Here is a 16,083-nt window from a genome sequence, read left to right on the forward strand (position 1 = left end):
TACCCTTAACGTGATCTCAAGATCCTTGTCCTCTACCAGGGATTTTAGACACTGACGTTCGGATTAATTTGGAGATTTTTGCAGAGCAGGGGTGATAAATACCGAGCATATATCCCCGTAGAAACTCTACTAAGAGAGCTGTGCTTACGTTGATGGTCTTAACTTTGAAGTCGATGTTCCCGATTCCATCAAATTCTGCCCCTTCGTAAATGGCATTTACAGCTTTTACGTAGCTGGCAATCTGGTGGGAGAGAAAGGCAGAGAGAGATGGGAGGGCTAGGAAAGACTCTAAATATTTTTTTTTCCCTTCATATTTATTAAAATTTCCAATAATAACAGAATAAAGAAGATAGAAAAGATAAAGAAAAGAAAGAAAGAAAAGAGACCAATTTTAAACCCTTATTTTAATAACCTTCTTTCTGGGACTCCCTCCTTCCCCTCCCGACTGTATTCCTCTTTCCCTACGTTGGTTCCACAAGTTCTCATTCCCAATTTAACCTAATATGTTATGCCTAATAGCCAATTTAAATTGCAATCTTAACATCACTCCTCACCTTTAACAAAATAGAACAAAGATTTTTTTCCCCAAAATCTACCCCGTTTCCTTCCACGAATTCCCCCCTTTTTTTTTTTTCCAAAACATGTTAAATCAAAATACCAAAGTTATATAAAAAAAAAATAAAAGATAGAAAATAGAAGAAGGTTCCAGAAGTTGATTACATAGCCTTTGGATTCTAGAATTCCCCCTCCCTTCCCCGGTTTAGATTCCCTATGTCCATCAGTCTGTATGTTGTCGGCCTGGAGGTCTCATGTCCACAGCCAAATTTTTCTCAATCCATCTTGCCGGTTTTCTTTAAATTTATTTGTTTTGATAATGTTTAATTTCAAAAATCCAGTCTAATCGAGGCCTTTAATTTCCCTTGGTCATTGTTGCTCCTCCCATTGTTCTTGCCGTGGCGTAGTTGGTCCTTTACTCTTTTGTTTCTTACTTTCTCAGGTTTCTGTCTTGTTCAGCTGCAAAACCATTCTTATTCTGAAATCTAGTATCTCTACAGAGGTTTGTTATTCAGGAGCTTACTTAAATAGAAAGATTCTATTGTGTTGTCACCTCTGTAGACAAAACAATATTTTCAGTTTTGCTACTTTCCCAGGAGCTAAGACCAGTAGTACACATCCCAGAGTAGTTTTCCACATACGCCGCTTGTAATGTCCCAAAGCCCGTCTAGAGGGATTGCAATAACTTTGTGTCCTCTCATCCAAAAGTCAAGTTGTTGTTTCTTTTTCCCCCCGACATTTTGTATCCATATTTATATCCAATTGTATCAAAATTAACCAGCAAAATACTTGTAGCAAAGCCCTCTTTATATTCTCAAGATTTGACAGCTACTTTGACAGCTGTCAAACTCTCCATCTCTCTCCGCCAGGTTCTCTGAATCGCCCCGGTTCCCAGGGGGGGGGGGTTGCCTTTTCCCTCTCACCCTCGACTCTCCTCCAGCACAATTCTTGTAATGATTCCATCGTGGAATTTGGTATTTTTAATCAGCAATAAACTTCTGAATTGATCTTGGTTTCTCAGTCCTTGTTTTAGCATGTTTACAATCAGGGAGGGGACTGACTTCCTTTTTAGATCCCCCCCGCTCGTGCCGAATCCGAAAAAAAAAATCCTTTTTTTTTTCTCCTTTTGTACCCGGTTACCCAATTACTCACGGGTTTTTGTTAAATGTCCGAATTTCAAATGGAAGAAGCCAGCGCTCTCCGACGAATGGCATGCGGCTGCACTCGGCAGGGGAAGCGATAGACTCAAAGTACCACGCCACTCCCTGGCACCCGATCCGTAGCCTTTAAAAAGGCTCCTTCACGAGTCGGGAGGGCGCTGACGGTACCAGCCGAGTCCCCATGTCCACGGGCCCCGTGCCCGTGGTTTTTAAGGGTCCCCGCGTCGCCGGCGCGGTAGGACCCAGCCCCTGCCGAGCCGACTCCCTCCGGAGCTCGGAGGGAGTCCGCCATTCGGCGATGGCGCCAACCCGGAAGTCAGGAAAGACTCTAAATAGCCCATACTGTAGCCTTATTAGACTTTACTAACTGGTGGGGTCTGTGTTGCTCCCGGGAGGGAGAAAGGAAGTCAAATGACACTGAGGTTGATTCAGAGAAAGTTTATTCTGCTCTCCAGATAGCAGAAGGCACTTGCGTGGTTAGTTCACAGCAAGTCCAAAGAAATGAGAAATTTCATGCAGCATATATATCCTCCAGGCAACCTCTTCCCGCTTCCCCAGGAATCCAGCCACGTCAGCTTATACACGCAAGTTGACATCACAGATGTTCCTGCTCCAGTACTCTTAACCATAAAAGGGTTTTCCTGTTCCAGTACTCTTGACCATAAAAGGGTGTCCTGTTCCTGTTCCTCTTGGAGCAAGAGGTCACCAGCTCTAAGAGCACTCCTGGCGCCGCTCCCGGGTCTCTTGTCAGACCTGACAAAGTCTGTGGTCTTTGTGGTCAGGATGTAAGACCCAGACGTGCCATCCCTGCTCTGCTCTGGAACTGTCAAGGCCACTCATTGCCGTCACGGACTGATGAAGGAGAGGGCTTTGAGCACTTGTTTATACAGCTGGGTTTTCTGCTTATACATTGACTCAAGCTCAAGCTTCCTGAACTTGAAAAGGTCAAGTTAATGCATTTTAGAAATGCTCCCTTGGAGGAGGAAAAATGGGGCTTTTGGGTCCCATTTCAAACTGGCTGCACAGAAACCCATTCCTTCAATACCAGCTGTAGAATCACAGAATAGTAGCGTTGGAAGGGATCCCAAGGATCATTTAATCCAGCCGAATGCAATGCAGGAATCTTTTGCCCTACGTGGGGCTGGAATCCACCTTCAGAGAAGAAGAGTCGCATGGTCTGCTGACGAATGACCTGTATTGTCTTGCTCAGTATCAGCTACCTCCCTATGTGTTCCTGATTAAATCAGCCCTTCCTTTAAAATCATGAGGACCAGATCCTTTGGCCACGCAAACATTACTGGCGTAAAAGGCAGCTAGGTCTTAGCTCCTCTGAGTTATTCAAGCCCCTTCGCCACGGCAAGGCAGCGATCGACGCCTGCTTCTTGGGAGAAAAGCAATGACAAACCTAGACAGCATCTTATAAAGCAGAGACATCACCTTGCCAACAAAGGTCCGTATAGTTAAAGCTCTGGTTTTCCCAGTAGTGATGTACGGAAGTGAGAGCTGGACCATCAAGAAGGCTGATCGCCGAAGAATTGATGCTTTTGAATTCTGGTGCTGGAGGAGACTCTTGAGAGTCCCATGGACTGCAAGAAGATCAAACCTCTCCATTCTGAAGGAAATCAGACCTGAGTGCTCACTGGAAGGACAGATCCTGAAGCTGAGGCTCCAAGACTTTGGCCACCTCATGAGAAGAGAAGACTCCCTGGAAAAGACCCTGATGTTGGGAAAGATGGAGGGCACAAGGAGAAGGGGACGACAGAGGACGAGATGGTGGGACAGTGTTCTCGAAGCTACCAAGATGAATTTGACCAAACTGTGGGAGGCAGTGGAAGAAAGGAGTGCCTGGCGTGCTCTGGTCCAGGGGGTCACGAAGAGTCGGACACGACTAAACAACAACAACAAGGTTTCAGCTCGGCCGGAGGAGAAAGTTGGTTTGGCCGCATCTATCCAATTTGCGCTTCCCAAAGCAATATGGAGCAAGCTTGCTCCATCTTCTGTGCAACAACCCTTTAGATATTTGAAGACGGCTCTCATATCGGCTCTCAGTCTCCTCTTTTCCAGGCTAAGTATGCTGAGCTCCCTCTGCTGTTCCCCCTAAGGCTCAGTTTCCAGGCCTTTGATTCCCCTCCTCTCAATACCTTCCGCCTTGTCAATATCCTCCTTAAACGGTGATACCCAGCACTCTAGGCAGGGTCTGACCAAGGCAGAATGGAGCAGGACTCTTGACTTCCCTTGATCTGCACACCTGTAAACATTGGCTGGAGAACTGCTTTGCAAAATCCTGATAAGCTTGGATTTTGGTTCTCGTATTCCCAAAAGCATTAAGTAGTCTTGAACAGTTTTAATACCATGGGTTTCCCCATGACTTTTTCTTCAGTTCAGTTCACAGAATTGCTGAAAGTCCTGGCTGCACATTTGCCCTTTGCTAAAAATGTATTTTGCAGACTATGGTGTAAATTAAAAACTTACGTCAAGACCGTTACAAACTTTGCCTCTGTACACAAGAGAATCTTTGCACTGATCTTTTCTTCAGAAGGATCTTATAAATAATATAAGTTTAGAACCAGTCTTTGGCACACTTGCCGTTATACCATGCTATTGCTTTCTCCAACTTTATCTAGGTAAAGGTAAAGGGACCCCTGACCATTAGGTCAAGCCGTGACCGACTCTGGGGTTGTGGCGCTCATCTCGCTCTATGGTCCGAGGGAGCCGGCGTACAGCTTCCGGGTCATGTGGCCAGCATGACTAAGCCGCTTCTGGCGAACCAGAGCAGTGCACAGAAACACCGTTTACCTTCCTGCCGGAGTGATACCTATTTATCTACTTGCACTTTGACGTGCTTTTGAACTGCTAGGTTGGCAGGAGGAGGGACCGAGCAACGGGAGCTCACCCCGTTGCGGGGATTTGAACCGCCGACCTTCTGATCGGCAAGTCCTAGGCTCTGCGGTTTAACCCACAGCGCCACCCGCATCCCTCCAAATTTATCTACAAGTGAGCTAATGCCAGGTAAATTCAAGAGATAGCCAAGGACCGGCACTCTTCTAATAAAACCAACCACCACAGGGAAAAAGTCCCTGAATAAGAGGAAGAAGTTATAAATTTCAAGGACCATTCCTATCAATAAGAACTATAAGTTCACCACCCAGAAAGAAACCTGTGGCTTTCACTTTGTGTTTCTGGAAGAAGAATCTGAAAGTCCTTTCTAAACCAATCACAAAAGCCAGGCCAGCCGCGAATAAAACATTCCCAATAGCCAAAAGTGCTTTATCAAAAATTAGCATCATTCCAAAGAAAAGGAAAAACACTCCAAAACCTGTGAGACCCGTTCCAATTTTCTGAGTGTCCATAAGGGAAAACATTGCGACGGTGGGAGCAGCGCAGAGTTCTCGTATTGTTTTTGGGTAATTGCAAATTGGATAAATCCATCCTTAAATGAGAATGGAATCAACTTTCCCTACCCCCCACCCCCCACCCCTGGTTAAGAGGCTTCCTTTGTAGATTCTGGTACCTGGGCGATCACGGCTTCGATGGAGCCAAACCTTCGGTAGAAAAGGTGGTCAGCCTGAATGTGCAGCAAGCAAGAGGTCTTTGAATAGTCGAGGCTTCTCTTCCGCCGCAGTAAATGCTCCAGATCCTGTTGTGGAGAAAAGGTGAAGCAGGGAGATAGACCTTGTGGGGGGCCAGACTATTTTTTTTTGGGGGGGGGAATGAACGAATTCCTATGCCCCACATTTTAAATAAAAGCATAGATTCTACTCATGTAAAAACACGCTGATTCCCAGACCGTCCGCAGGCCAGATTTAGAAGGCTATTGGGCCACATCCGGCCCCCGGGCCGTAGTTTGCCTACCCATGTGTTAGATCCACAAGCTGCGCATATTCCATCAATTTTAAGTTGCCATTCTTCTTTAGTTGAGACTTCGCTCGTTTTCCACTTTGGGGCTAACAAAACACAGGTCGCAGTTGTTGCATACCTAGCTATCCCCAACAAAAAGGACTCTAGTTGTTGTTGTTTTTTTAAGTACCGTATTTTTCGCTCTATAAGACACACCAGACCACAAGACGCACCTAGTTTTTGGAGGAGGAAAACAAGGGAAAAAAATATTCTGAATCTCAGAAGCCAGAACAGCAAGAGGGATCGCTGCGCAGTGATCCCTCTTGCTGTTCTGGCTTCTGGAATAGCTGCGCAGCCTGCATCCGCTCCATAAGACGCACACACATTTCCCCTTACTTTTTAGGAGGGAAAAAGTGAGTCTTATAGGGCAAAAAATACGGTACTTTTATAAACCCTGCCACCTCTTGCTCGTATTTCCTCTAAACTAAGAAACCCCCTTTCTCAGCTTTTAACCCTCACCTTTGCCGTGAGCTTTCTCTGGAAGTCCTGCAGGTGCTGGTGCGTCCGCTGAGCCAAAGTCACGGATTCAGAATCACCCCAGAGCTGATAGTCTAGCAGTGGGGGAGAAGAAGAAAAAATCCATAATGGCGCTGCAGAGTCTCAAGACAAGAGGGAATCTCTTCATGCAGCGGAACTCCCCTGAGGGATCTTTGTTTTTGAAGTCCAACAAGCACTTGGGTTTTGTTTTCCTCACACACAGTCGAGATTGAAAGCAGACTTTCTGGCCCCTGAAAAGGGCTTTGTGGGGAACTGGCTTCGTTCCAAGAATTCTAGCCTGCTGCAGACTGATGCTGTATTTTCCCACCTGAGGAGCGTTATGTCACCACACCTGCCCAGCGATGATGTGCGTGGGTCTGTACCAAGATCTGCCATGTGCTCCTTCGTTCACCTGGGCATGCGCAGAGAGGAAAAGGTGTGGATAACCTCGCCAAGGGGAGGGCTTTCAATCCATCAGCCGCACGGCAGGATCTAGAATCAATTTAGACCAGGGGATCCCCAAATCTTTTCAAGCCACTGCTGTAAACAAAAATCTGCCCTTTTTCCCTTATGGGGTATCCAAGAGCCCATATAGAGTCCTTATATAGGTTCCCTGTTGGTAGGAGAAAAGAACAGAGGCCAACCAGAGAATATTGAGAAGCAAAGCAGCCAGTAAGCCTGATCTTTATTGATCTGTTGCAACAGGGTGCTCCCCTCACACGAAGGAGAAGGAGGAGGAACCCAGAACAATGGCACACAAGGCCTTATATAGACTTTTGAAATTGCCACCCTGTGGCGCTGTGGGTTAAACCACAGAGCCTAGGACTTGCCGATCAGAAGGTCGGCAGTTCAAATCCCCGCGATGGGGTGAGCTCCCATTGCTCGGTCCCTGCTCCTGCCAACCTAGCAGTTCAAAAACACGTCATGTGCAAGTAGATAAATAGGTACCGCTCTGGCGGGAAGGTAAACGGCGTTTCCGTGTGCTGCTCTGGTTCGCCAGAAGTGGCTTAGTCATGCTGGCCACATGACCCGGAAGCTGTCTGTGGACAAACGCCAGCTGCTTCGGCCTATAGAGCAAGATGAGCACGCAACCCCAGAGTTGGTCACGACCGGACCTAATGGTCAGGGGTCCCTTTACCCTTTACCTCAAGACCAACCCCAGAAATATCATACATACATCGCAGAAGGGGTGTAACCTAAGACCACCCCTCAGATACATCATACCTACATCACAAAAAAGGCGGTCTAAAACAGAAATTTGAATGTTGTTTTTCTCCTGTCATTGTCTATCTCCTGTCTGTCAGGTTACTTGATTGGATTGCCTAGGGAGCCTGGCTAGTCTTTTGTAATGATAAATACTTGGTTCCTGGGCCAGGTCACAGGCTCACCCTATTCATACACAGACATACCCTTAAGACAGGATTTGTGAAGGAAAAGACAATGGGGAGGCTTGTACATTTTGCTTTGACCTTGCAGAGAAAACATTTGGTCAGTTTAGGACAGTTTGGGAATCAAAATGGTTCCAGGTCGGTCTTCCTGTGCTGATCAATGTACGTGCTTGGTTGGTACACGTATGAACATTTAACATATATCTCAGACCTCAAAATTCCTATCACACCACCCGTCACCCCCAGTGCCCCCCTACCCCATAGAAAGCATAATTCAGTAGAGCAGTTTACATGACCCCCCCCCCACTAAGGAATATGATAACGCAATCAGATCCTCGGAGTCCCTTCCAGCTGTTGCAAGAATTTATGTCTAGGTTGGGGGAGTGGTTACCCCTCCAGCAGATATCATGCACATGCAGCCCACTACCAAAATCAGCACAATCACTTTTGTGGACCACATGTCTGGAGCAGCACAGGAAGACCGCCCTGAAGCCATTTTTTGACTCCTAAACTGACCAAATGTTTTCTCTGCAAGGAGGGAGGGGGTGAGGGAACCTTCCCCTTGTCTCAGGAATTGGGTAATCACCATCTCAAAGGAATGGCCAGACTACCAGGAAAGGCAATCAGATAAGGCATTATCAGATAACCTGGCAGACAAGGAAAAACAACAACACACTCAAATTTCTGTTGTAGATCACCTTTTCGGTGATGTAGGTACGATGTTTGTGGGGGGTGGTCTTGGGCTACACCCCTTCTGTGATGTATGGAGAGGTGGTCTTGAGCTCTAGGGCAGGGAATTTCAAAATGGCTATATAAGGGCGGGCACACCTTGGTTCTGGGTCCTCCTCCTTTCCTGCGTGTGAGGGGAGCACCCTGTTGCAACAGATCAATAAAGATCAGGCTGACTAGCTGCTTTGCTTCTCAATATTCTCTGGTTGGCCTCTGTTATTTTCTCCTACCGATAGAGAACCCACTTAAGGACTCTATATGGGCTCTTGGATACCCCATATGGGAATAAGGGCACAGGGGCAGAGGCCAGTGTTGCCTGTGACACCCCTGATCACCATTCAAGGCACCCCAGGGTGCAACTGCACACGGGTTGAAAGCCACTGACCTAAGTCACTCTCATGATGGATGAATGAATGAGTTGGAGAGGTCTGGCTGGAGGAAGACGTCCCAGCAGATTCGACGTAATAGGTGCCATTCTGCGTCCGGATGAAGCCCTCAAAGAGGCCGTTGATGATGGACCCGTGGCAAGAGGAACCTGGCTCTCCTGTGGGAAGGTCAGCAGGGTCATTAGCGCAGGCTGGGCTAAAATCCATCCATCCAAACATTATACAATACAATACAATAATCTTTATTGTCATTGTCCCATACAGAACAATGAAATTGAAAAAAATCTACATCAGACATTCAAAAACCAACAAGCCTGCTATACCAGCCTTGTTAAAAGGTAAAGGGACCCCTGACCATTAGGTTCAGTCCTGGCCGACTCTGGAGTTGCGGTGCTCATCTCACTTTATTGGCAGAGGGAGCCGGCGTACAGCTTCCGGGTCATGTGGCCAGCATGACTAAGCCACTTCTGGTGAACGCCGTTTACCTTCCCGCCAGAGCGGTACCTATTTATCTACTTGCACTTTGATGTGCTTTCGAACTGCTAGGTTGGGCAGGAGCAAGGACCGAGCAACGGGAGCTCACCCCGCCGCGGGGATTCAACCTTCTGATTGGCAAGTCCTAACTCTGATACCCCATAATTAAATGCAATATACTCCCATAAAGACTCCTTACACTGCGTTTAAAACCAAAATCGCATTTGGGTAGAAACTGTTTCTCAGGCGGCTAGTCCTAGTCTTTATAACCCTGTACCTTCTTCCAGAAGCAGAAGCTGAAAGAGATCATTTCCGGGGTGCACACTGTCCTGCGCTATCTCTGCAGCTTTCTTATGGCACCTGGAAGCATAGATTTGATCCAAGGTGGGAAGAGTGCACCCAGTTATTCTCTCCGCAGTCTTTACAACCCTGGACAGCGTTGTTTTTTCCCTGACCGCGCAGCTCCCAAACCACACACACAGACCATAATTATGTGACCCATGTGAAACTCTGCAAACTGCAGGCATCAGCTGGGATGTCCTTGGACTCCAACTCCCATCGGCCCCAGCCAGCATGGGCAACACTCAGGGATGATGGGAGTCGTAGTCCATCTGAGAGGGCCAAGGGCTCCCAGTCCCTGAAGTTGGGGAAGCTTTGTAAATCTGCATCCATTTTGCACAATTTATTCATCTTGATTCATTCAAAGTGCTGAGCACACCTTGCCTTCTGGGATTTTGCCAGCCGTCGCCCCAGGACTTTGCAAGCACAGTTTCACTGCCTTAAGGACTACAGAAGCTTGTCCCCTCCCTCCTTTTAAAATGAAAGCTCGAATTCATTAATTTCAGAGCATCTGCTCTGAATAGGAGTTTTTCGAGGGCAGACTTGTCTGGAATTCTTTTCCGGTAGAGAGAAAGAAAGGCAGGTGGGAGACAGAGAGAATACATTCTTTTTCTATCCCCCTTTGTGAGATGCTGACATCTTTCCAGACCTATTTTTTTAAATTATTTTTTGGTCACCTTCCAGGATGCCAGAGTAAATGAAAGAGAGGTTCGTGGGCCCGGCGTCTCCGTTTCTCCTGGTGATCTCAATGCCTCTTGCAAAAACACTCCTGTCCCTCCATAGTCTCAGTCTGAAGACCCTGAAACACAGTTTCGACACATGCATTTAGCTTGCGGAACTCATTGCTTGATGTGGACACCAGAGTGAATAACTTTTGTTGCATTTTTTTAAAAAAGGGACAAATTGTGGGGTCTCTCCATTGTCCAGCCCGGACACTGAGGTCCAGCTCTGAGGGTCTTCTGGCGGTTCCCTCCCTGCAAGATGTGAGGTTACAGGGAACCAGGCAGAGGGCCTTCTCGGTAGTGGCGCCCCATCCTGTGGAACGCCTTCCCACCAGATGTCAAGGAAATGAACAACTACCTGACTTTTAGAAGACATCTGAAGGCAGTCCTGTTTAGGGAAGTTTTTAATGTTTGATGTTTTATTGTGCTTTTAATTCTGTTGGGAGCCGCCCAGAGTGGCTGGGGAAACCTAGCCAGATGGGTGGGTATAGATAATAAAAATTATTATTATTATTATTATTATTATTATTATTATTATTATTACTACAAGGTTGTCTGGTCCAACTCCCTGCAATACATGAGTCTTTTGCTCGAAATGGGGCTTGAACTCATGACCCTGAGATCAAGAGTCTCATGCTGTACTGACTGAGCATCACCCACAGATACCTGCCCCACTCATGCAAAAGTTGGCTGTTGAACTGAGGCGTTCCCAAAGTAAAGGAAGGATTGAACTCTGATTAATAAAAATAGACACAGAGGCTTGTGCCAGCAAGACTCTGGGAAGGGTGTGTATAATAATCTCTGTCTCCAGCCCCTGGCCCAGGTCGTTTTATTCACAAAAGACCTTTTTACAGAGTGTTCTAAGAACCAATCAGATTTCTTCTGAGCATTTCAACAAACCCCACGTGGGGTCAAAGTTAAACTACCAAAACTAATTAAGCACACATATTTCTGGGGTAAACAAAACAGAACTACAAAAGGAGTGCCGTCTGGCAACCCCAGAGGTGATAAACAAGCAATACACATGATAAGAAGGATGGGCAGGAGGACAGCGATCATTATCACCTTCAGGTGAGATCTGTTTCCTGGCCCTAAGATTAACATCCTAAGATTAACATATCAGAAACTGCCCACTGTCTTTGATGACCCAGGATGCCTGCCTGTCTGTGTACGTGACTTGTCAAGAAAGAGAAATGGAACAAGGATGCAGAGATGTGGATTGATCAAGAATCATATCAAAATAGTTTAAACCCAGTCAACGCAATGCTTTCATTACTGACACAGATGGCTTACTCTATATGTTATAATTCCTCATAGCAATCCCATAGCAATCCCTACATTGAACGGATGGTGTTACTGTACCTCCGGTAGGCTTGGAACTCGAGCAAGATCGATCTCCCGTCTCCTTCCTTCTTTGCCTCTTGATGCATCTTCTCCAAAGCTCCTCTGTCGTAAGACAGCCTCTCATGGCGCTTGACGTAGGCTCTGGGGTGTGCAACTGTGCTGGCTTAAACGGAGAGGGAGAGACTCAAAGGGGGCTTTGTTGGGATGAGGGTCAGAATTCAGTCGGCTGGTTGCCACACATCCATCAATATCCCTGCTGCTGATAGCACCAAGGGTCTCTCTCCTTTTCAGACTGAGGGCCACATTCTATCTCGTACATCAGCTGAGACCCTACCTGTCAAGCCAGAGTGGTGCATGCTCTGGTTATCTCCCGCTTGGACTACTGCAATGCGCTCCATGTGGAGTTACCTTTGAAGGTGACTCGGAAATGACAACTCATCCAGAATGTGGCTGCCAGACTGGTGACTGGGAGCGGCCACCAAGACCACATAGCACCCGCCTTGAAAGACCTACATTGGCACCCAGTAGGTTTCCGAGCACAATTCAAAGTGTTGGTGCTGACCTCTAAAGCCCTAAACGGCCTCAACCCAGTAGACCTGAAGGAGCGTCTCCACGCCCCATTGTCCAGCTCTGAGGACCTTCTGGTGGTTCCCTCACTGTAAGAAATGAGGTTCCAGGGAACCAGGCAGAGGGCCTTCTCGGTAGTGGCACCTGCCCTGTGGAGCACCTTCCCATCAGAAGACAAGGAGATAAAGAACTACACAACTTCTAGAAGACATCTGAAGGCAGCCCTGTATGGGGACGTTTTTAATGGTTGGTGTTTCGTTGTGTTATTCTGTTGGAAGCCACTCAGAGTGGTTGGGGCAACCCAATCAGATGGGCGGGGTACAATAAATTGTTTATTTTTATTTCCTTCCAGGCAACCTTCCATGGAAGGGTGCGGAGCAGGCCCAGGGAGGGGGAGTTTCATGTTAAGCTCTGGATGGAGTTAAGCCCTTATTCCACCTTAAAGGTAAAGGTAAAGGGACCCCTGACCGTTAGGTCCAGTCGTGACCAACTCTGGGGTTGCGGCGCTCATCTCGCTTTATTGGCCGGGAGCCGGCGTACAGCTTCCGGGTCATGTGGCCAGCAGGACTAAGCCGCTTCTGGCGAACCAGAGCAGCGCACGGAAATGCCGTTTACCTTCCTGCTGGAGCAGTACCTATTTATCTACTTGCACTTTGACGTGCTTTCGAACTGCTAGGTTGGCAGGAACTGGGACCGAGCAACGGGAGCTCACCCTGTTGCGGGGATTCGAACCGCCGACCTTCTGATCGGCAAGTCCTAGGCTCTGTGGTTTAACCCATAGCGCCACCTGTGCCCCTTATTCCACCTTATTCTACCTTATTCTAATATACATGACTCCTGCAACAACTTCCTGCTGTCTCAAATATCTTTAAAAACAAAGAAAAAAAATGGCTATTGGAAGTTTTCTGCCTGAGCTTTGATAGTGGTTGCTATGTAAACATACATGGAGGGGTGGTTTTTTTGGCAGGGGTACAGACTATGGAAGTAATGTGAAATATCTTTGATTCATCGAGAGCATAATAAAAAAACAGAGGTTCGTGGGACATAATCCAAGGGAAGAGAGCAAATGGGAAAAGAGAGATGGTATTAGAATCCTACCTGAGCCAGGCGTTTGGGAAAGAATCACTCTCCAAAATGGGAAACTTAAATACCAGAAAGCCAGCATGGTGCGAAAGAAACCTCTTTTCCTTCTTCCGATTAGGGCGTGTCGGAATTCAGAGAAGGTTTGTCATTTGAGGCAAAGGCATCACAACACAGGAAGGATCTTGCACAGGCTTGTTTAACTGGAAGGCTGCAGCTTGGGCTGGTGATAGTTGAGTTCCAGCTCCTTGCTGCCAATACTGGGCAACTGCAGCGTAGCATTAAAAACATAATGTATGGGGTGTTAAGGGAGGGGTTAGTACCTCTGGTGGGGGGACAGTCTGTCCACCTTTGGTCCCTACCCTGCCCTCAGCTCTCACCTGTGGCTCCTAGCTGTCAGCAGGTGTCAGTGGCCACAGTCCCAAGAAATGGCTTTGACTGGCCAGCAAAACCAGGTGAGGGCAGCCAATGGATCTCAAACCCTCAATTCCTCCTAGGAGGTTTAGATTCTAGTATAAGAGGCATCTGAACGAAATTCCTTTGTAAGAGCATGGCCTGAGCTGGCCAGTTAAGTCCCGCCATTTCTCTTCAAAAGTTGTATTGTTTTCTCCTAGTAAAAATGTTTCATGAGCTGCATACTATTTTTGAAGGGACGCGGGTGGCGCTGTGGGTTAAACCACAGAATCTAGGACTTGCTGATCAGAAGGTCAGCGGTTCGAATTCCCGCAATGGAGTGAGCTCCTGTTGCTCGGTCCCTGCTCCTGCCAACCTAGCAGTTCGAAAGCACGTCAAAATGCAAGTAGATAAATAGGACCACTCCAGCGGGAAGGTAAACGGCGTTTCCGTGCGCTGCTCTGGTTCACCAGAAGCAGCTTAGTCATGCTGGCCACATGACCCGGAAGCTGTACGCCGGCTCCCTCGGCCAGTAAAGCGAGATGAGCGCTGCAACCCCTTCCCGCCGGAGCGGTACCTATTTATCTACTTGCACTTTGACGTGCTTTCGAACTGCTAGGTTCGCAGGAGCAGGGACCGAGCAACGGGAGCTCACCCCGTCACGGGGATTCGAACTGCCGACCTTCTGATCGGCAAGTCTTAGGCTCTGTGGTTTAACCCACAGCGCCACATGCATCCCTACATTGTCCAACCCCCTACACTGCAGGAATCTCAACTAAAGCGTTCATGACTGATAGCCATCTAGCATCTGATGCCATGCTGTTACCAGACTGGTCCTTTTCCCACTTCACCTGGTTGGGTGCTGTGTCATCTTCAGATGGAGCTCAATAAGCCGGTGTGTGTGCGCTTTGGCTGATGCTGGAGACACAAGGTTGCCTTGCTCTGTTCTGGACCCAAGTGGTACGACTCATGCAACACGTTGGCAACTAATATACACACAATAATTACCAAAATAATTATACATTCTTTATCAATCTTCTGAAATATACAAAACCTTGTGCAAAGCCACGGAGGCTTACAAACTACCCAACCTAAGATGAACTTATAATGTCTGGTTTCAATGGATTTTTCAAATGCTTAACTCAGTCTTTTGTTTTCTTCATATTTTCAGGTAAGTTCATGAAGGTACCAACAAAGGGTAAGTTTGGTGTTGTTCACAATACAGTGGTACCTCGGGTTACATACGCTTCAGGTTACAGACTCCGCTAACCCAGAAATAGTGCTTCAGGTTAAGAACTTTGCTTTAGGATGAGAACAGAAATCGTGCTCCGGCGGCGCGGCAGCAGCAGGAGGCCCCATTAGCTGAAGTGGTGCTTCAGGTTAAGAATAGTTTCAGGTTAAGAACGGACCTCCGGAACGAATTAAGAACTTAACCCGAGGTACCACTGTACTGAGAAATGCTAGTGAAGTTGTAGATGGATGTTGAAGTTGTAGACAGGGTGCCGGCGTTTTGCACCCGTTTCACCCTGGCAGTCCAAATAATTAAGAGGCTGCTATTTGTCCCCGATGGGGCCCTTTTACTGGGGCTTGCAGGTAGCACACTCCCAAGGTAGTTTTCCGGGCTTCTTCAGTGGTCTAAAGCCTTGATACGTATATTGATATTCAATTTCATAAAGAATATTGTTTCTTGGCTTAAGTTTAAGAGACTGATTTGCTTAGCAGATGAGGAGCTCAGTATGCCGGTGCGTGTGTGCTTTGGCTGATGCTGGAGACACAGGCTTGCCTTGCTCGGTTTTGGACCCAAAGCTATGCGGCTTGGGGTTTCCCTGGAAACCTCCTAATGGGGAAAATCTACTGGCGTGTTAATGCTGTGAACCCTTTGACCTTATGCTCAGGCAGTATATACAAGTAGACAACTTGTGTATGATTTACCGTATTTTTTGTTCTATAAGACGCACTTTTCCCCCTCCAAAAGTTAAGGGGAAATGTGTGTGCGTTCTATGGAGCGAATGCAGGCTCCTGGGCTTCAGCGATAGCAACGCGAAGCCTCCGAAGCGCAGAGGGAGCGCTCCCACCGCGCTCCAGAGGCTACGCGTTGCTTTCGCTGAAGCCTGGAGAGCAAGAGGGGTTGGTGCACACCGACCCCCCTCGCTCTCCAGGCTTCAGGGATAGCCGCCTGAAGCCTGCGGAGCGCAGCGGGAACTCGCACTGCGCTCCGAAGGCTTCGGGTTCCTTTTGCTGAAGCCGGGAGAGCAAGACTCTCCTGGCATCAGCAGAGAGAGAGAGCTGTGCAGCGCCCCTTCAGCGAAGCGGGAGGAGAAATGGAAGGGGGTCCGTTTCTCCTGCCGCTTCGCTGAAGGAGCGCTGTGCAGAGAGGGGGAGAATTTTTTTCCCCTGTTCTCCCCCTCCTATGGTCCGGTGCGTCCTATAGAGCGAAAAATACGGTGCTTGCATGGTTACAGCTTTGCCCAGGTGGTGTGAAAATAAATAATGGAAAGGGAAGGAACAGTTGGAAGAGGTGGTCCCGAGATTTCATATGACCTGTCTGGAACCCTGTAAGAAAGGCTTTAAA

General features: G+C 47.6%; 1 protein-coding gene and 1 pseudogene across 4 annotated transcripts in view; both read right to left on the reverse strand.

The window, feature by feature from the left end:
* The window catches only part of LOC308467303 (disintegrin and metalloproteinase domain-containing protein 10-like), a 28,073-nt gene extending 14,850 nt beyond the window's left edge, over positions 1-13,223 (reverse strand). Inside the window, exons 1-7 of one of the 3 annotated variants that reach the window (XM_080988897.1) lie at positions 13,137-13,220; positions 11,490-11,625; positions 10,083-10,204; positions 8,592-8,750; positions 6,072-6,163; positions 5,227-5,352; positions 149-241 (exon numbers count right to left, since the gene is read on the reverse strand). In XM_080988897.1, the coding sequence (XP_080845023.1) occupies positions 149-241; positions 5,227-5,352; positions 6,072-6,163; positions 8,592-8,750; positions 10,083-10,204; positions 11,490-11,625; positions 13,137-13,203 (795 nt within the window). In that variant the 5' untranslated portion in view covers positions 13,204-13,220. Of the gene's footprint in view, positions 1-148; positions 242-5,226; positions 5,353-6,071; positions 6,164-8,591; positions 8,751-10,082; positions 10,205-11,489; positions 11,635-13,136 lie in introns of all 3 variants that reach the window. The other 2 variants (XM_080988896.1, XM_080988898.1) reach the window with 2 other exon arrangements.
* On the reverse strand, positions 4,531-5,101 carry LOC308467144 (vesicle transport protein GOT1B pseudogene; annotated as a pseudogene). Its single transcript has one exon. The product of its transcript is annotated as a vesicle transport protein GOT1B pseudogene (transcript).
* Positions 13,224-16,083: the final 2,860 nt, after the last annotated feature.

Source organism: Podarcis pityusensis, assembly GCF_964106645.2.
Source record: "Podarcis pityusensis genome assembly, chromosome: 18".
NCBI classification, from domain to species: Eukaryota; Metazoa; Chordata; class Lepidosauria; order Squamata; family Lacertidae; genus Podarcis; species Podarcis pityusensis.